General features: G+C 40.2%; 1 protein-coding gene across 10 annotated transcripts in view; it reads left to right on the forward strand.

Moving 5' to 3' along the window:
- The window catches only part of evla (Enah/Vasp-like a), a 79,807-nt gene that overhangs the window by 57,964 nt on the left and 829 nt on the right, over positions 1 to 21,014 (forward strand). For 6 of the 10 annotated variants that reach the window (XM_061239457.1, XM_061239415.1, XM_061239449.1 and 3 more), the window contains 10 exons: positions 2,820 to 2,883; positions 6,547 to 6,626; positions 7,150 to 7,857; positions 13,056 to 13,303; positions 14,020 to 14,135; positions 14,322 to 14,382; positions 15,466 to 15,517; positions 15,609 to 15,669; positions 19,403 to 19,463; positions 20,586 to 20,643. In XM_061239457.1, the coding sequence (XP_061095441.1) occupies positions 2,820 to 2,883; positions 6,547 to 6,626; positions 7,150 to 7,857; positions 13,056 to 13,303; positions 14,020 to 14,135; positions 14,322 to 14,382; positions 15,466 to 15,517; positions 15,609 to 15,669; positions 19,403 to 19,463; positions 20,586 to 20,643 (1,509 nt within the window). The remainder of the gene's footprint in view (positions 1 to 2,819; positions 2,884 to 6,546; positions 6,627 to 7,149; positions 7,858 to 13,055; positions 13,304 to 14,019; positions 14,136 to 14,321; positions 14,383 to 15,465; positions 15,518 to 15,608; positions 15,670 to 19,402; positions 19,464 to 20,585; positions 20,644 to 21,014) is intronic. The other 4 variants (XM_061239431.1, XM_061239422.1, XM_061239476.1 and 1 more) reach the window with 4 other exon arrangements.

Below are 21,014 nucleotides of genomic sequence, written 5' to 3' on the forward strand. Positions count from 1 at the left end.
CCCAAGGCTGAGACATGGCAACTTAATGATGCGGCCACCATATTGGATTTTATCAAAAGACTAAAAAAAAATTTCAAAGGCCACAAACGTTTTTTCACCAAATTTGGCACAGATGATCTTCAGACCAAGCCTCACAACAGTTATACATTTTAAGAGTTTCTAAATTGTTAGGTCAGTACAGCCAATTGAAATCAGCAGCAAAGCTGCCAAACAGGAAGTGAGGGCATATCTCTGCAACGCTTTGATGTGTCGATACTAAACTTGGTATATGGACTCAGGAGCCCTTCTTGAGGATGTGGAGAAAAAAATGATGTCATGGTATCCCTGCCCTGCTGGACTGCTTGCCCCTTCCACCCTGCTTGCAATATAATTTCATATTTCACGAGAATTCTTAAGGTTCTATCTGCTTTCTGAGACTTTTGAGATATTGAGCTGTGTGCATGAGAGGCACCTCATGCACACAGTGAAATATGGTGATGGGTCAATCTTTGGGCTGTTTTAATTCCAGAGGTCCTGGGGTCCACTGGTTAAGATCAATGGCATAATGAATTCCTCCAAGTATCAGGGAATTTTTGCTGACAATCTGGTTGCCTTGTCAAACTGGGAGCTGGGAACTGGTCTGGACTGATCAACCAGCTAAACCATGCCCAGCTGGCAGCTGGTCTGACCTCATTAAGCAGCTACCAGCTATTTCAAAATCTGTTGTTTTTTCAGCAGGGAAGGCAGAACTTTGGCACCAAAGCCAAATCAGAAGACAGTAAGGCCAAAAATCACTTAGCCCATTCATGCAATCAAAAGTCACAAGAGAAAGGAGCATATCTCATAACATCATAAGTGAGGGGGTGGGGTTACTCAAGGCCTTCATCTGTAATCATAAATGAAGCACAAGGGGTGTCATATCATTGGAGGGTTAGGTGAGGTTACAATTCGTCCTGGGCTACAAAGGACAAAGCATGTAACTGGAGCATGTAGAAGTGGTGTAACACACCTTATGTGCCTGTCAGGGAATGTAGCTTCATGTGGATGAACATACACCCTGGTAATAAGAGCTCAGCTCACCAGCAGACAGTTTTCCTATGCAAAGTGAGATCTACTTTCCAAGGTTTTTCCAGTGCATCTTGTACCAGTTTTTATTCGATTTGCATTCAATTTTTTCAATTTATGCATATGTCCATACTGTTCACATTTATATACGCACATGTGTATGTTACCAAACATTCCAGTTTGGTATTGATGGACATTTACAGTCAAAGTAAATAGACTGATTTCAATATGTAACTGGTCAAAATAAATCCAATTTAAGATCCTACACCGTATTCAGATTACACCATACATTTTGAATGAGATGGATCCAAGCAAAGACCCCTACTGTTGTAAAACGGATTTTTTTTTTACTGTGCTTTGTCAAGAATATTTGGACAAAGTCTTATTTGATTTGGATTTCATCTTCGGACTCCATATAGAGAAAGATATTCAGTCCCTTATATTAGGTTTCCCAGATAGTAAGATGGTTGGTATTGGCACAATAAGATACTACTTAATACTCTCGTATTTGTGGCATGCACGTTCGATTGCACCACCGAAAATGGATCTCTGGCACAAAGTTGTATTGGATGGAAAGTTAAACTTACTGGTCGAAATGCAAATTGGACTCTTTAAAAAAAAAAAAATGCTCACCTTATTTACATTTATGTCTCCCTTACTCTATTATATTATACAGTATCCTATCCAAATACTGCACTATGTTTCTTGAAGATACCACTTTAATTTTGAAACATTAAGGTAATTTCTGACTTGTAACTACATATTTAACTGTCTGAGATTGCTATATCATCTACTGACCTTAATATTGTTGCTCTATAGTGGTTGAAATGCCAACCTTGGCCGATACAATACTGCCTATCTGATCACCTTTTGGACACCATCACCATCATGATTCCACCATCACATATGGATGGGCCAGAACAGGCCATGTAGTATATTATCATCTGGGACTATGTTAATTTCAGGCTGCTCTGGTCCATAACTGTTTCCTCGCCCACCTCAAATTTTCCAACATTTGTCTCCCACCATATTCACCATTTCCCAATCCAATTCCAAATAACTTTTCTCTGCATGGTGATTTACAAATTTACAACCAGAATCCACACACAGCGGTACCCCTTCTACAGGTAATGGAGGATGTCATACTCTTTTAGAAGCATTCCAGGGTTGGATATCTCATGCCAGGAGATACTTTCTTTACTTGCTACTTAGCCAGGGAAATCATTGCCTGTGATGTGGATGTGCAATGAAAGACAGCCAATGTACCCAATGTTCATTTTCATACTGATAGTTTTAGTCTACTGTATACAGTATTTGTATTTCTCTTATGTGGAGAACACATTGAATACCAACTGCATGTGCTGAAATGTGTACATTAGTTTTGAAATATATATATTTTATTTTATTGATGTGTTTGTTTTATATTTTGGAATATACAGTAACCATAGTTTGTATGTTCAACACTGAAATCCATAACCCTACTGATAAGTAAAGATATTCATAATAGTGTTTTTCATTGAGCAAATCAGTGTTCTCAGCAAACACTTATTATGCATGTATGTGTCATTTTGATACAAATCAGATTTTGAGAGGTAATGGTTTTGACAGAGATTTGTGTCCAGCATGGTTAATGGTATGGTGGTTTTTGTTTCAGTTTTGAGGACTTGAGGTATGGTTTTAGAAAACACGTGTAAAGAATTGAAAAAACAAAATAAATAAAAAAACAATAAAAACCTATAGAAAATAATAGACTCTCCCCTCTTTCCCCACTACAGGTCCAGCTGGCCAGCGGCAGGTCCAGAATGGACCCTCCACAGAAGATGCAGAGGGGCACAGGAGGTAGGAATCACAGAAGCTGTTCAGATCAGTGACCAACTGTATTCGACAGAACATTAACAACAAAAACACTGCATGTTTCCTCTACAACACTACGAGACCTTAGAATTACATGGTTCTAACTTTTTGACAAAACTTTTACAAACTTTTACAAGTTTTACTAAAAAATACAGTTTAAAAGTATAAAAATTCCTAAATGTACTTGGAGCTGAAATTAAATCATCTCTTTTAATTTGATATAATAATGCACCTGGTTCCTTTTTTTTATATCACAAACTAAACTTACATCAACTGCCTTTTCATCATCACAAGTACTTTCACCCATTTTATCAGTTGGACTTGCCCCCAGTTGAACCTGTGATACCTTAATTCTCTCTCATCAAATATTATCAGGTTCAATTCTAAGATAAATATAGGCTAATGCATTATCGGGAGCTTGCAAAATGACAACATGCGCCAGAGTTCCTTGAAACGTGTTATGACCAAATGTATGGTAGGCTATTATGACTTTTACAAATGCAGAATGCCGGGACCTAGTCTACCTAGCTAACACCCATAAAAGAAAGAAAAACATGTCAATATAGAACTTACAGTAAAGTAACAGGTCCAATAGACTTCCATGATCAAACAGATACTTGCCTGTTGTCTGTTATCCGTGTGTTGACGTAGACTTCCATAACATCCCCAGGCCAGGCTCGTTTTACCTCCTCTCCTCCAGACGGCAGAAGAATTTCGGCACAGTAATTATTTAAAAGAACCTAGTGATTAATTTAAAGAAATGTCTGGGCAGTTGTGTTGACAGTGATTTCTGCCGGGTAGATTGCGAAAAAAAAAAAGTCTGTTATTTAAATGTACAGCAATCTCAGAGGTGGCTTCTACAGGATATATAGTATATGACGGAAAACTGCAGTAGAAACAGAAAACTTTAATCCAATAAAAGAGATAAGGAGCTGAAGTGTTAATTTGTTTTATGTTTTCCAATGCACAAGGGAAAGTGGAAAAGGGAGAGACAGCAACTGTGATCTGCGAGCCACAGACATGGCAATGGCGTTAATAGACAAATTATATTCTAAATCAGAAATTAGATTAGTCTACCAAACTTTGCATGCTGAAATGAGTTGAAGGGACACACTGGGCAACTAATTGTAAAATCAAGTTTTTCACTTGTTTGTTCACTGTCATTCAAAACGCTTCAGCAAAGTTGTACAGGAACGCTCCCCTTGTTCAGATCAGTGCCATGGCGCTGTCTAATTTCAAATGGTCAGCTATTTAATAATACTGGCCTATCACGCAACAGTGTGACATTTATGTTATATATTCCTTACTGATAAATAAAATAAGGCAATTTTCTGACCATTACAGTTAATGATCCCATTGCTCCTACAGCACTCGTGCTCTGAAAAATGTAATTACTTGTAAAGGGTACTCGTTTCGTTTGAGTATTTGGATCACCCCTAGTCACAACTATTCTACAGAGAATTAACCGCAAAAACACTTCATGTTACCACTACAACATTGTATTCTACAGAACATAAACCACAAAAATACTGCATGTTACCACTACAACACTGCATTCCAACACCACAATGTGTTAAACAATTAGAGCAGTTGATTATACAGTTAACTCACCACACCTGGTTACCTTCGTCTCAAAATGGGTTTTGAGATTTTAAGGTGAAAACAAAAACCAACAGACCCAGTTGCTCTCCGGCACCAGGGTTGGTGCCAGCTGCCATAGAACATTAACCACGACAACAGTACATATTACCACTATAACACTGAATTCTACAGAACACAAACCACTACACTACTACCAAACACCACATGTTTCCTATAGTGAAACAAAATATCCACGCCAGTAGTTATACCCAGCCATAGATAAAATATAGAGCAGTTGTCCTCACTTCTGGTCCTAGAGAGCCATAGGGTGTGCTGGCTTTTGTTGTTACTAAACTGATCGCATAATTTGTTCAATTGAAGCAGTTAATATTGGGTCTGAATTGGGTTGCTGATATTAAGGCAAAAAAAAAAACACAGCACACTCTACAGCTCTCCAGGACCGGGAGTGAGGACCACTGATATAGACTGTTCTGGAGCTAATGCAAATTAAGAGTGGTTCTGTTACAAGTACAAATAAGTCTGGCAAAATACAATGTATGTTTACACAATTGTAGGTGACACAGTTCTGCTTGAAATGCTATTTAGTTATGTTGTTTTATGGAGTGTATGTAATAATTCTATATTTTTTATAAAAGATTTGAGGTTATGATAAGCTTAGAGCGGGCTATATATTTGGCAGCTTTTCTCACTGAAACCATTTTTTGGAAATTGTTCATATGAAGGCAGTTTATTGGAGAAGCAGATGGATTTTCTATAAGAGCAATGAGATACTTCCCCATGTGGTGAGAAGATGCAATGCATTTGTTCAGTTGCCTGCCGTTAGTTAGCAGATTCTCTGCATCTGCGAAGAACACAGTAGATCAAAGAACAGCTTTCACCTGCCCTTGTAAAACTCAGATGGTGGTCATCTGTTTCTGAGTGACATCCAACCAATCAATCTGTGTCAGATTTCAGGGTGAAGGTAATCTTTTTAGAGGATGGCACTAAGTTGTGGTGGAGCACAGCCATTAGGTAGGGGAAAATCCATATTATTTCCACATAAAAGTCCATATAGTATAAGTCTATATTGATACAACTAAGGGAAGCAATTGGAATTAAAGAAACAAAAAATTAAATTAAATTAAAAAAACATGAAGTGACTGGCTGATGTCACTGTTGTGACACCATAGAAGCGCAGGAAGGCAACATCTTGATGTGGAACTTGGAACATGCCTTCAATATCTGCCATCAGAGCAACCGGTTCTTGACAGAGTATGTGTTGGTGAGGTCAGGACCTTGTAGTAAGTTGTTATTGAGTGAAGTTCCTTGGAATAATGCAGCACAATGAAGTACTACACAGATCTTTCCTTTCTTCTTGTGGTAGACCCTATGATGGGGTATGTGCCACACTTTTCTGTCATTTCTGTGCATCTGTGCAGGTTTTGACTGCAATGGGCCCATTGAAATTTGTGTGTGCTTGGCAGCTCCATTGTGTTTCTAATTACACCAGCCACAGCTACGATAATCTGTATCAAGTCGAAAACAGAAAATCTTTCATCCATCCATCCATCCTTTATCTTAACCCGCTTATCCTGAACAGGGTCGGAGGGGGGCTGGAGCCTATCCCAGCATACATTGGGCGAAAGGCAGGAATACACCCTGGACAGGTCGCCAGTCCATCACAGGGCACACACACCATTCACTCACACACTCATACCTATGGGCAATTTAGACTCTCCAATCAGCCTAACGTGCATGTCTTTGGACTGTGGGAGGAAACCGGAGTACCCGGAGGAAACCCACGCAGACACGGGGAGAACATGCAAACTCCGCACAGAGAGGCCCCAGCCGACGGGGATTCGAACCCAGGACCTCCTTGCTGTGAGGCGGAAAATCTTTCAGTAAAAAAAAAACCTCCACTTTCACTGTGTTTGAGCTTCTGTAACTTTGTTTCAGTACTATTTGGAGTAATTCTGACTCTTGGAAAACAAGCTTTTTATAAGAGACCAGGAGTATGTAGTCAAAAAGGTTCTAGAATACTAACTATTTTATTTTGTGTTTCTGCAGGATGATGGACCAGCAGCAGGAGCAGATGCAACAGGTGCAGCAGGTGCAGATCGAGAGGGAGCGAAGAACATCTGGATCAGGTGAGAAAAGGAGACAGCGCTCACTGTCAACTGTCCCCAGATCAGCCCTACAAAGTGCCACTGATCAACTGTCCCCAGATCAGCCCTACAAAGTGCCACTGATCAACTGTCCCCAGATCAGCCCTGCAAAGTGCCACTGATCAACTGACCTCAGATCAGCTATCGGAAGTAAAAACAGGAGACTGGCAGACTCTTTGTTCCCTATGAATCATGCTTATCCATGTGTCAAACTCACCAACATACAATGTGCTGTGTCTGTGTTATTTGTTGGTGGGAAGACTAGTGTTATGTGTCAGTTGAGGATAACACGGCACCAGTGTTATCTGTCTGTTGGGGATAACACTGCGTCAGTGTTGCGTGTTATTTGGGAGATAACAACACGCCTATCCTCAGCTTGTTCATGCGGCATTCCTCATGCCTTTTATTTATGCCTTTCTCTCAGTTTATTTCCCCTCTGTGCTGGACTCTCACTCTCTCTCTTTTTCTCTGTCGATTGTTCCCCCTCCTCTCTTGTGTCCCTCAGTAGTCTCCACCCTTCAGTTTAAAATGTGTCCGTCCCCCTTCCTGTCTGACGCTCCCTCTCCCGAGTACAGACACTACCGAGCCAACACCTTGCCTCCCCCTTCCTATGCCAGGGCCACCTCCTCCTCCTCCCCCTCTTCTTCCTCGTGCTCCTCCTCGTCCTCCCAGGGCACGGAGGCAGTCTGCTCCCCACCTCAACAGGCCCAGACCTCCCAGCTGTGCACCTCAATGGCCTCTGCCTTCTCCCCAGTGCAGTCTGGAGGAGTGGGGGGGGCTCAGCCCCGAAACGTGCGGCAGATACCCATTTCCCCTCCGACCACCCCCCGCCACCAGGGCCCCAAGCTCCCCCCCAAGCACGGCACCTGGTCCTCCCACCGCTCGTTCTCCACTCTGCCGTCCTCTCCTCCCCATGTGGCTTTGGTCGTTCCTCTGCCCCTCCCCAGAGCTCCTCCCCTCAACATGGCTGAGCAGGGCCCCTCCCAGCCCGGGTCCTCCACCTCTCGTGCTCTCCCCCTCAAAAAATCTGAAGGCTCCTTTGCACCCAGTTGTGAGGTTATCCCCATCCCTGCTCTGATTGGCCAGCAGGCCCAGGGCCCCGCCCAACAGCTTCCATTCCCTGGCTTCCAGCTACACCACGCACCCCCCTCTTACTACACTCAGTCTGAAGGGGCAGCACCCAAGAAGACTCCGACGCTCACTCCCGACTCCAGTAAGTATCCCAGAGACTGCAGGGCGGGGCAGCGGCAGTCAGGCTCTCCGTCTGCATGAGGCTTTGTGCCAATTAGTAGGCTTCTCTCACACACTGAAACAATCCTGACTAATCCTGTAGTGACAGCCTGCAGCCTAGTGGCTAAGGTACATGACTGGGACCCGGAAGGTTAGTGGTTCACTCTCAGTCTAATATGATTTGTAAAACATCTGCTTCAGTAGCTTTCCAAACAAGTCATTTAGCTAACTACTTAACTGTCTGTATTTAGCTGAATGTTAGTGGTGATGCTAGCCACTGCTGCTAGCCACTGCTGCTGCCACTGCTGCCTGGAAGGAAGCATAATTCCGTAAGAGAAGCACACATACTCACAAACAAATCAATTCTTTTTCTCTTTTATTTTTATCAGACATCTCAAGTCTTCTAAAAGTCCAGGGGCTCGTTTCACGAAAGTGATTTGCATGGATTTTCACTAACAGATTGCAATACCTTATCAAAACTGGTTTCATGACAATGCATCCCTTGCAAATCACAAATACTACAGACCTCTCGCAGAACCTTTTTTTCTCCTCTGAAATAGGCTGTTTCTTCTGATGGTGCTGAAACAGAGGCAGAAAAAATATTCCATGATCACACCCCCCTTTAGATACTTATGGAGTTAATTAAATAATTTAATAATACATTCCCACAGCATGAAACATTATGTATGACACAAAACCAAAATGAGGCAGGCTGATGAGAATGACAGATGATTTACTGATTGCCTTCATGAACACGCTTGCGACCTGCTTGTAATTGCTATTTGTAAGTATAACGCTCCAAAAAGAGCAGAGAAATCTATCACATCTTGCACATCTCGCCAATTATGTGAAACGAGCCCCAGGAGTCTAGGCATGAAGAAAATAAGCTGGTAGAATCTCCTGAAAATATGAGCAGTAGTACTGTGCAGCTGACATACAATATTGAATTTAGTTAACTAATAAGCCAGTCACTTAATTAATCGTTAGCCACCAAGGCTAAGCTCTCGCAAACCCAGCTCACCACTGTAGTAGCCAACCCATACACGTGTCCTCTTGCCCTCATCCTCCTTCTTCTATTGGATCATAGAGCATATGAGTTCAGTTTATTGGACAAATGCTTTTCAGATACAGCAGAAAAAAATAAGCCATGGGCTTTTAGAGTCACAAATACAAGTAGACAAGCAAGGTATTGGGCAGAAGTGAACACAGACACAAGATGCCTTTGTATCATAGTGATAAGCTGAGTATACCTCTCTTACTAATCAACAGTCATTGTGCAAGTCCAATTCATAATTTGAAGTGTCATCTTCAGATCTCTTTTCCACTGTATTGTAGTGTGACGAACGGTGGTTAGGTAGCGAAAGATATAAGTAGTGAATGAATAAATTTCTGAAAGTTTCTGAAATGTTTCTATTTGCTGAAAGCCTCAAGAGAGACAGGAAAATAAATTGATTCAGCCTGCTCTATGTCAAGGTATCAGCACAGATCTTTCACAACATGCTATAGCCCTGTAGTTTATATTCAGTTTGTGCAGAACAAGACTTTGTCATTTATACCCAATTATATGCATAAAATTAACATGGCAGCATATTATTATTTTGATGAATTCAACAGATGCAAAATTAATTGTATATATGACATACAAAATTATAGCTTATTCCTACAGTGAGACTCAAAGTGGTTTGTGAGTGACTGTGAATCGCTAACAATAGCTAGCCATGACTTTTTTAAATTGTTCAATTACTTTTGGACAAATATGAATAATTATTCATTGGTGGACATAAATATCCATAAATATTGGGACATCGACACAATTCTCCTCTTTTTGGTTCTATACACCACCACAATGGATTTGAAATGAAACAAACAAGATGTGCTTTAACTGCAAACTGGACAATGACCCGAAGCATACTGCGAAAGCAACCACAGAGTTTTTTAAGGCAAAGAAGTGGAATGTTATGCAATGGCCAAGTCAACCACCTGAGCTGAATCCGATTGAACATGCATTTCACTTGCTGAAGACAAAACTGAAGGGAAAATGCCCCAAGAACAAGCAGGAACTGAAGACAGTTGCAGTAGAGGCCTGGCAGAGCATCACCAGGGATGAAACCCAGCGTCTGGTGATGTCTATCCGTTCCAGACTTCAGGCTGTAATTGACTGTGAAGGATTTGCAACCAAGTATTAAAAAGTGAAAGTTTGATTTATGATTGTTATTTTGTCCCATTACTTTTGGTCCCTTAAAAAGTGGGAGGCACATATACAAACTGTTGTAATTCCTACACCGTTCACCTGATTTGGATGTAAATACCCTCAAATTAAAGCTGAAAGTCTTTCGTTTCATTTCAAATACATTGTGGTGGTGTATAGAGCCAAAAAGATGAGAATTGTGTCGATGTCCCAATATTTATGTATGTGCAACAGCCGGATAAATAGAAAAAGGATTGTTCGAATATGCCTCAAATATGAGTCTGTGGTGAAGTGAGGGTTGTAGACCGTGAGTGTGGCAAGGGGGAGTGTGGTCTGTGCTTTGACTACGTGTGAACTGTTTGATTACAAGCAGAGAAAATTAGAAAATCTTAAATCAGAAAATACAAGGCGATTCCAAATTTAGTAGTGTGTCCATGTATTAGATTTCCATATGGGTGATACTGCATTAATATTCACAGATCAAAGAAAAGAACATTAACACAAAGGAATTAAAGGCCAGTAGCAATGCTTCTGTCTTGTGTGTTGAGTTTCTCAAATTGGCCTTTTTGTAATCTCTTAGCAAAGGGGAGTCAGCCACTCGTGTGCAGACTACTCTAAATACCATGTATGCCAGTTCTCAGTGGGTCTGCCAATAACACCCTCTGGCAAACCATGCAATATGTTTGCATGCTCCTGATTATGAGAAACTGTCTGCCCATTATGTGGAATAACATGCTTTTCCAGCAGATCAGCTTCATGTTTTCTTTTACCTGCCCTTTCTCAGGTTTCCAAACACTGAAGACTTTGTTCACGGCTTCTGCATTTGTATTGTCACATGAGATGTTTTTGTTGGTTTGCGGTCTTGGATACACACTAGACGCTACTAATCCATCTTGCCGGAAGTACAGTGGACTCCAGAATTATTGGCACCCTTACTAAAAATAGAGAAAAAAGGCTGCATATAATAAACAATATGGATAATAATCTAGTATATTTTATGTTCAAACATAAGGGAAAACTATATACTTTCATTTCAATACATTTACTGTCATGTTTCAATGTTTTTTTACATTTTTTTATCTTAATTTGATGAAAACCACAGGTGCCAAAATTGGCACCCCGATCAATTATCTTAGATGAGATCAAACAATGTGAAATTGGCAATGCAATTTTACTTTCATTTAGTTAATCTCAGTCTAAACAAATTATATTGTGTCATTTCATCACTTCCTGTTTCACTAGAGTATAGAAAAAATCCAGAATTTCAGAAGACAGAGATGGTAACTGACCATCACAAGTCGGGTAATGGGTACAAAGAAATACAGAAATGGTTAAACATTCCATTTAGCCCTGTAATGGCAATAATAAAAAGGTGTAAAACATTTGGAATGGTTCCAAACTTGCCAGAAAGAGGATGCATTTGCATATTAAGGAAGATGGTAAGGGAGGCCATAAGTAACCCAAGGATTGCAGTTTAAAATTGGCAGAGATTGGTTGGGTCTTGGGGTCAAGTTTAAAAAAAACCCATAAAATGGCACCTCCATACCAGAACACTCTTTGGAAGGGTTCTTACCGAGCACAATAAACTCAAGCATCTTGAATTTGCCAAACCTCATTGGAATTATCACTGGAAGAGATGGTCAGATGGGACCAAAATTGAACGTTTTGGTCATACACACACCATCAACATGTGTGATGGCAAAATGGCATTCAAGGAGAAGCACCTCATACCTACTGTTAAATATGCTGGTGGATCATTAATGTTTTGGAGATGTTTTGCTGCCATTGGGGCACTATTTAAGATCAATGGCACAATGAATTCAACAAAGAACCAGGAAATCTTCTGCTAGGAAGGAGGTCGTAGGTAGATTGTCCAGCAGGACAATAACTCCAAGCGTGCATCAGCAATACATCAATTTCTAAGTCAAGAACCTACCCAGATCGACTTTATATTTAGATTTTATTCACATGCATGAGAGTATGTTTTCATAAAGAATGGCCAAAATGTCCAAAAAAACACTCCAAAAAGTATTAATCACCCTAATGCTTTCTAACCAAACTGCATGCACATTTAAAATTAAACTTTATTTCAAAATTAGGTTAGCCAGATCCCCATTATGTAGTACAATTACAGGTTTCTCAATAGCAAGTCCAAATCCTGTAATTACGCAAGTCTGTATATTTACATTTACATTTACATTTTTGTCATTTGGCAGACGCTTTTAATCCAAAGCGACTTACAAGTGCATAGGTTCTACCACAAGTACCACATCTGACTGATGACTGCTCTTACTGTCTGAGCCAATGTCGCCCCAATATATCTGTAGACATATATGTCTGTATGGAATCATTTGCAAAACAAACTTATATTTCTCCCAAACCGGATATATGTTGGCCGAACGTGGAATAAAAGTGAGCAAAGAAAAAAAAGAAAAAGTGAATTGTTCACATGAAGTGAACTTCGGAATTGTATATTTTTGTTTGTATATTGGAACATTGAGAAAAGGATTGTTAGAATATGCCTTTTATTCTCTGAGTCTGTGGCAAGGTGAGGGTTGAGGCAAACCGTGAGTGTGGCATGGTGGAGTCTTGGAGGGGTGTTATTGCACTGCTTTGCAAGTAAGAGGCTGATAAGAATCTAATCTGCTAGCAGATAGTCTTTTTAACAATCTGGCATCACTGTTTTGCGGTTTATTACATCAGTTTTTTGTATGATATAAATATGAATGCAACAATAATTTGAGACGTCGATGACTGAACTCTTCATCTTTGCCAGAGGTGTTTGCACAAAGTATTAAACCAGGGATGCCAATAATTGTAGAACCTGTTTTTTGGGGAAATAATAACTTATTATTATTTTGTAGTTCATAGCACTTTTTGTGCATATTTATCAAGGGTGCCAATAATTCTGACAGCAAGGACAGCAAAGCAGGATTTGATGGCACATCTCGTTGTGTTTTTGTGAAACCCCCACCCTCACCCCCTTTTTCTAGGTCCCGCACTCCCGCCAGGGCATCCCTCTGTACTCTCAATAGCCCCTCCAATTGCTGCGCCAACCCCACCGTCCATGGGGGGGCCCCCACCTCCGCCACCCCCACCCGGGCCCCCACCGACCTCCACGGTGGCCCCGCCACCCCCGCCTCCACTGCCGGCTGGTGGAGGACCCGGGGGGCCAGGGGAGGAGGCCCCCTCAGGCCTGGCTGCTGCACTGGCTGGAGCCAAACTTCGGAAAGTGCAAAGAGTGAGTATGAGCAAGCACCCAGCCTGCATACAACCCCCTTACACCAGCCTGAATACTTTTTGTCTACACCAGCCTGCATACAACCCCCTTACACCAGTCTGAATACTTTCTGTCTACACCAGCCTGAAGAGTCTCTCTGTACCAGCCTGCATACAACCCCCTTACACCAGCCTGAATACTTTCTGTCTACACCAGCCTGAGCACAGTCCGTTTACACCAGGCTGAGCACAGTCTCCCGACTCAAACCTGAACACAGTCCGTCTACACCAACTTGAACAGTCTCTCTACACCAGCCTGCATATAACCTCCCTACATTAGCCTTAATTCAGTCTCCCTACACTAGTCTGAGCACTACACCAGCCTGAACATGATCTGTCTACACTAGGCTGAACAGTTTGACTACACCAGCCTGAATACAGTCGTTCTCTATCAGCCTGAACACAGTCTGTCTACACCAGCTTGAATACAGTCTCCATACACCAGTCAGAGCACAGTCTGCCTACATCTGCCTGAAGACAGTTTCCCTATTGAGTACCAGACTGAATACAGTTTGTGTACACAAGCCTGAACACAGTCTCCTTACACCAGTTTTATATCATTTTAAATCATCATGACTTTGACATTAAGCACCTGTTGGGATTGCTGTCCAACATGTCCTAGTTACCCCCTCCCTTCAACTGCCATACTCAGGGTTACCCTGTGTTCTCTGTCCCCAGTCTGAGGATGGCTCAGTGGGAGCAAGTGCCAGTGGTGCCAAGAGTGATGCCAACAGGAGCAGCGGGGGCGCGGGCGGAGGTCTCATGGAGGAGATGAATGCCCTTCTGGCACGAAGGTTAGGGGATATCAGAGGGCACTCTCACAAACATGACAGAACATTTTTGGTTTCTTCTTCTTCTTCTTCTTCTTCTTCTTCATTTCATGTTAAGACAGTACATTATGTAACTCAGATAATTGCAAATATCCATGTCTTAGATTCCTGTGTATGTAATCTGATTTAACCAAATTTCACTTGTGGCAGAAGAAAAGCAGCGACACAGACAGAAAAGTCAGGGGACAGGAAAGAGGATGACAGCCAAAATGTGAGTTTAGCCTAAACCCTTTCTTTGACCCTAATCGAGAGCTCATCATCCAGAGTCAAAACTGAGCCAGTGATTAGAATATCTGTCCATATCAGGGTGATTCTTTGTTTTTAGATTTGCCTCAAAAATGAATTGTTCTTTCATTTGGCAACATCTTACAATATGGTACGTGGTACAATATTCTATGGTACAATATCATGTGATACGATCATTTTGATCCCTGAAGTGCAATGTATACTAGTATGCTGTATAAAAACGTACAATCTCTATTGTGAAGAAAAGTAAAAGAAATGAATATAGTGATCAATGTCATTTATTTCCTGAATGTTGTGTGGTACCACCACGGACAACACATCATTAATTCATGTTACAAAGTGTTGTGAGAAATAATACCACAGACAGTTCTTCTGACAATTTTTTATAAAATATTCTTTTATTTTATATTTTAAAACTAATCTAGTTAGTTTCATAACTAATCTAGATAATGAGTAAACAGTATTTTCTGTGTTTTCTTTTATGTTATCCAGACAATAGTCCTTTAAAATTTTAGTTTATGTGGTTAAATTCTGGCGGCACGGATGGTGCAGTGGGTAGTACAGCAAGGAGGTCCTGGGTTCGAATCCTGGTCGGCCGGGGCCTCTCTGTGTGGAGTTTGCATGTTCTCCCCGTGTTCGTGTGGGTTTCCTCGAGATACTCCAGTTTCCTCCCACAGTCCAAAGACATGCAGGTTTAGGCTGATTGGAGAGTCTTAATTGGCTATGAGTGTGTGAGTGAATGGTGTGTGTGCCTTGCGATGGACTGGTGACTTGTCCAGGGTGTATTCCTGAGATGTAGTATAGCTGTAAGAAAGTGTAAAATAATTGTGTATATCCAATACTTTTAAAATGCAGAAAGGTTAGGGTTTAGGCCTCATCATTCAAGCAAAGTTGAAAGTGAAAAGGGTATTCACTTGCTTTAATATTATTTGAAAATATTCTCCAGGCCTCTGGCCAGTATGCCACATTGAAATCCTAGTTCACAAGCTCTGAACCTTTCGTTCAAATTCAATTGTCGTCATTTAATTTCATTCTTCCTGTTGTGCAGGAGGACCCAAACTCACCCAATACCCGCGTGCCCGGCCAGCCCAACTCCACAGGTAACTCTCCCCCCCCCCCCCCCCCCATTATCTGGTGGATCTATTTAAACGGACTGATGTGTACAATTACTGTACCCTGCTTCCTTCCCAGATCCTGTGAAAAGGCCATGGGAACGAGCTAATTCTGCAGACAAGGCTTCATTGGTATCCAGGTGAGACTTGACCTCACCGTGTAACACATTGCATAGCTTTAGAGAAGTCCTATCCAGTAAAATGTGATGGGGTAAGCTCTTAAACACAGCAAACTAGCTATGATGCCAAGTTTCCATCATTGATTATCCTCTTGTCTTCTTGATGACTTTAAGTCCAAAAGAGTTACGATATTACCAGTTAGCGAGGATATATAGGTAATCATGGTGCCAAAAATGTATTCGCTGATTTTGTTGTAAAGTACCTTGTAGTTTGGATTTTACACTTGGCAAAACTGGGATTGTACCTTGGGATTTTTCAGCTCACTGGTTAGTTATATAACAGAGCACATTAAAAGTAAACTTACCAGTGACAGAGTGATTGAAACAAACTCAGGGTTTTTTTTCTCCCATTTGTCTGGTGTAAGTTTGTCTTCCATGGGTGAAGGTCACATGGCTTGTGACAGCTTTTGGTACAAACGTGCTGCTTTCATATTTAGTCTAGAATCTCTGTGATGAGATGGAGATGGAGGAAGCTTATTTTGCATCTCCAAATCATCACAGCATAAGTACATGTAGGGAAGTAAAGGAAAAACCATTCAGAATTCAAATAATTCAAATGAGCCCCATAATTAAAATTGCTTGCTAACACATACATTTTGGGAGGCAGAGGCTAAATAAAAAAGGGCACCCTCCACCCCCCACACACCATCCCCATTATTTTCAGCCCGATATTGCCACACCGACACCACATTCATAATCACACACTGTGTACTGTGTATAATATGGGCCTTTAAATAAACGTAAAGAAAGTGAACTTTCTGTTTTTTATTTTTTTTTTAGCTAATTAATGAGTGTTTACTGTTCTGACCAGAAGCAGAGAAAGATTAGGCTAAAATTGCATGGTGACAGAGACATTGCTGTCAGAGGAACCCATCGCAACCCAGTTCTTGGCAACGATAGGTCTGAGTGATTGTGTGAGTGATTTGGTAATGATAACGTGACACCGGTGAGTAATGAGCTACGGCGACAAAAAACAGAGACAAAAAACAAGGGAACAAAGGTAATACAAAAGGAAGCACTAGGAGACAGGGGCACGGGATGTCACACATTGCATGGTGATTCAATATCGTTTTGTTAGTATCATTTAGCCATTACTTTGTGCAGTCAAAATTATATGCATTATATTTCAAGGCAAAAAACTACAAGTTTAACTTCAAATAAGATTAGATGATCTGTGCTGCTCTGAAATGCTTGATTTTAGATTTTCATAACTTCTCTCTTTTCATGTCTTCCATCATTTCGTTTTTCCAAGTATATTTCATAATTGAGGAATACAGTACAGTAACAGCTGCATGATTTATTAACATGTTTTGGGCATCACAAGAAAGGATAAACTACATAGCATGACCACACAAACATGCACACGTACACGTTCACTCACACACGCAGAGGCACGCACACACATACACTAGACTTATTTGTTAAATTTGTTAGGTCCCTGCTATGCATATGGAAGATAATCTAGTGAGACCAATTTCCCAGTTTTTTGCCTTTCATTTAGGTGTATTTGCACATTATACTGGAAATGCCAAATCGTATTTCCCTTTTTACATTCTGAGTAATAAATGACATGCCAAAGTTTAAAAAATGTTATGTTCCACGCCATACATTTGGAACAACCCGCTAAACTACTGTTTGTGACATTACTAAAGAAGAGGAGACACTTACAACATGACTAAACTTAGCTAGCCACTTCAAACACTTAATGTTTGTTAGTTGTCGTGCTTGTCTTAGCTAGACTAGCTTGCTTTTGGGCTAGGATAGAATAGCTTAACCTAGAATAATTTAGCTCTAAATTGGCAAATCCGACTACTTGATTTAAAATGGTTTAATTAAAAAAAGTTAAATTTAAGTTAATTTAAATCAATGGTTTGATTTTTAAAAGTTAGATTTTGAGTGAGGGGGTGAACGGGCAGGGGCTCAAGCACCCCTCGAGGTCTATCTGTGTACGTACATGCTTGCTAACATCTATTTATACAGATAAAAGTGTACAACTCTGGATTGTGCATGTTGGCATGGATATGAAAGCATTTTGCCTCTACTTGTGTTTGCTGTAAGAGATAGAGCTAAGGTTTGCAAGTACTGCAAACTGAACCTGTTTTCCTTTCATTCAGACAAGTTGATAGGTTTTTGTGCATGAACTGCTTGTTTCAGGTCTTGCCAGCATCGCTATTGACAAATATTTAATAATAGAGAAAAGGAAAGTCCAATATTTTTTCAAGGCACCGTATAAGTACTGGAGACAGCTTCCACTTACCGGTTTCATGGATTCCTGTGGGCTGCTCAATGGCACACAAAAACAGGAGGCTCATGGAGGCTATCATGTTTGACTATTGGGCTTTTTTGCAATGTGCATGTTCTGGGGCTTTTTTGGCACCAGAGCATGCACACTGGGTACCTAAATCTGAAGGGCTGAATAGGAATGAACAAAATCTTACATCTTCTTCTGTGCGACTCAGTGAAAAAGTTGGTCCCTGGAGACTAATTAGTTAAAAGTAATGTCCAAAATAGTATAAGTTCTCTAGGGAAAATTCATAATTTTTAATAGACTTCAATGGGGAATATCATTGTATTGTTAATATCAGTGAGTCTCTCATAACATGGAATTTCTGAGGAGGGCGCCCAGTTTAAAGTTCCATTTCAGTGGTTATTCCCCAGGGGTCCCCATAGGCACTGCAACAGCACAGTCAATCGTCAAATTGTATAATAGAGTTTCTTTATTTTTATTTAGAATCAGAATTCACAAAAATGAGGGAAGGGTATAACAAAACAAAAAACAAAACATTTAAATACAAAATGTGATAAAACTAGACAAAGTATTGACAGTATTTCATTAGAAGTAACAGAAAGAAATGACAAGAAAATAATCAAGAGGCAAGCATAAACACTAGTTCCTGCAGTATGATCTTGGGGCTGCTACTTTTTCTATAAATAAAGGGATATGGGAAGATGTTAATTGTATGAATGGAAAAAGTTGACTTTTGAATATTAGATAAGATTAACTTAGCAATCAATAGGAGAACCATTCTTGGTTGTGATACAGTCTTCAGTGCTTTTATTAATAGTTTTAGTCCACCATGTTAATAGTTATTGTATAAGTATTAACTTTTTTTTTGGTTAATTATTCTACATGAATTTCAATATTTTGCATTCATATAGTCTGAAAAGAGAATCTGAAGGTGAAGGTAAAGACATGAACAAGTATGTAAACTCTGACACAGTTGACCAGTGCAATTTTCCCATAAAGATGTTGACCTTTCCAGGGTAGTATAATTGAATCTATTTTGCTCAACGTTAATTTATTGACTATATCATCTCCGTTGGTATCTCAATCCCCAGGACATTCACAGGCCCATCTGTCAATTGTATAGGAAAATGTAGTTTCTAATTGAGACATTTATAAAAAACGTATTTGTCAATCTAATATGGGAAGAGTAAGAAAGAAATGTGAACATGGATGGAACTTTTAATGTTATGAAAAGCTTGTCTTTGAGTGGTCATCATTCCTGGTCATAGAGAGCTGTAGGGTCTGCTGGCTTTCGTTGCTACGCAGAACTTGAGTAGCACAGCAATTTTCTTTCTTCAGTTTTTTGAGTCTGAACTGATCGCTGATCTTACTGGTGGCCCTATTTATGAGACTGACAGCGAATTGCATAAGCTGAGTGCAGATGTAAAGCTGATGGATCTGTTTCAGGGTGAGACCGATTGGCAGTAGCAGCGACACAGACGCCTTAGACTTCGACAGAATGAAGCAGGTAAGTTAAAACAGCCAGGGTCACCATAGTGGGTCTTATAGAGGATGTATTTAATATCCAATTTTTTCTGCAAAGATTATTGCTTAGAAACCGCAAAATATTTGAATTGATTGAATCATGGTTTTTTGCAACACTAAATTTACAACTAGCTGCATTTGATTTTTTAAATATTTACATTACATTACCCATTACTTGTATTTTGACTATCCAAATGTCCAATTCTGTGTTTTATTATTATAATTTGTATTTCATTGCATTTATATAGCACTTTTGTAGACACTAAAAGCACTTTACGCTGATGAGAAACTCCTCATCCACCACCAATGTGCTGCCAGTTGTGCCAGAATGCTCACCACACCAACTGAGGTAGAGAGGGAGAGAACAATACCAATTGAATCAGGGAATGATTTGGTGGCAGGTGGAAAGAGCCAGGTTGGGAATTTAGCAAGAATTTAGGGAACCCCCTGCTCTTTTCGAAGGGTGTCATGGGATCTTTAATGACCACAGTGAGTCAGGAACCCAGTTCCAATGTCTCATCCAAAAGACGGGGTCTCCTACAGCACAGTGTCCCCATCTGTGTAGTGGGGCATTGGGGATAATTTGACCAAAAGGAAGATCGCCCCCTACTGGCCCCCCAACACCTCTTCCAGCAGCAACTTCATTTTCCCAAGAGGTCTCCCATCCAAGCCCACACCAGTTCCCCTTCAGCCATTCAGCAGGAACAGGGTGCATGTCAAACTTCCAGTATCTCATACCTTCCTATAGGAAAAGCTAATTTTGTGCAGTTGAAGTTGAATACCAGAATCTGAACGAAATAATTGGAATATGCACTTGAACTTTAGTCTCGTTGACTTGAATTTCATATTGACCATTTGGTTTTTAAATACTGACTTTTAATTCAGAATGAAAAAAAAGGTTACTAAACTTCACCTTTTAAGTGTGGCCACATTTCAAGGTTACAAAAACTATAAATTCAAATGGTAAAATACAGGTTCAATGTGATGCCCAAATTATTGAAATGCAATTAAAAAGTAATTCAGTTTAATTTACTTTTGTCACTGATTTCACACTGAAATAGAATGCTAAAGTGTCAATGGTGGAATTTGCTTTGTTTTCTGGCAGGACATTTTGGAGGAGGTCGTACGTGAACTGCACAAAGTGAAGGATGAGATCATTGATGGTAAGGCTGTTATTTACAGATTTCCATCATTTTTTAAGAATGCAATCACAATCAGAACTCAAAATTCACTTCCAGAAATGAAGGTCTCAAGTACACATGAGCATAGTTTCTAGTAGTGACTAACCTGAAATTATGGTGTCACTAATACACCAAACAACCAGATATGTAAAACGTATTTATTATATTTCACTGCGGCAATGGACTGTATCTACTGTCCTTATCGAATTTACCAATTTAAACAAAAGCAAAATGATAAAAATAAAGCTTCAGTGTCATCATTAATGGTATTACATTTTGTATTCATTTTCACATGTAGTTATTATTGTTAATTCTAATCTCATTATTATTCTTCATTTGTTTTGAAACAAACC

The sequence above is a fragment of the Conger conger genome, chromosome 1 (genome assembly GCF_963514075.1).
Source record: "Conger conger chromosome 1, fConCon1.1, whole genome shotgun sequence".
Classification (NCBI taxonomy): Eukaryota; Metazoa; Chordata; class Actinopteri; order Anguilliformes; family Congridae; genus Conger; species Conger conger.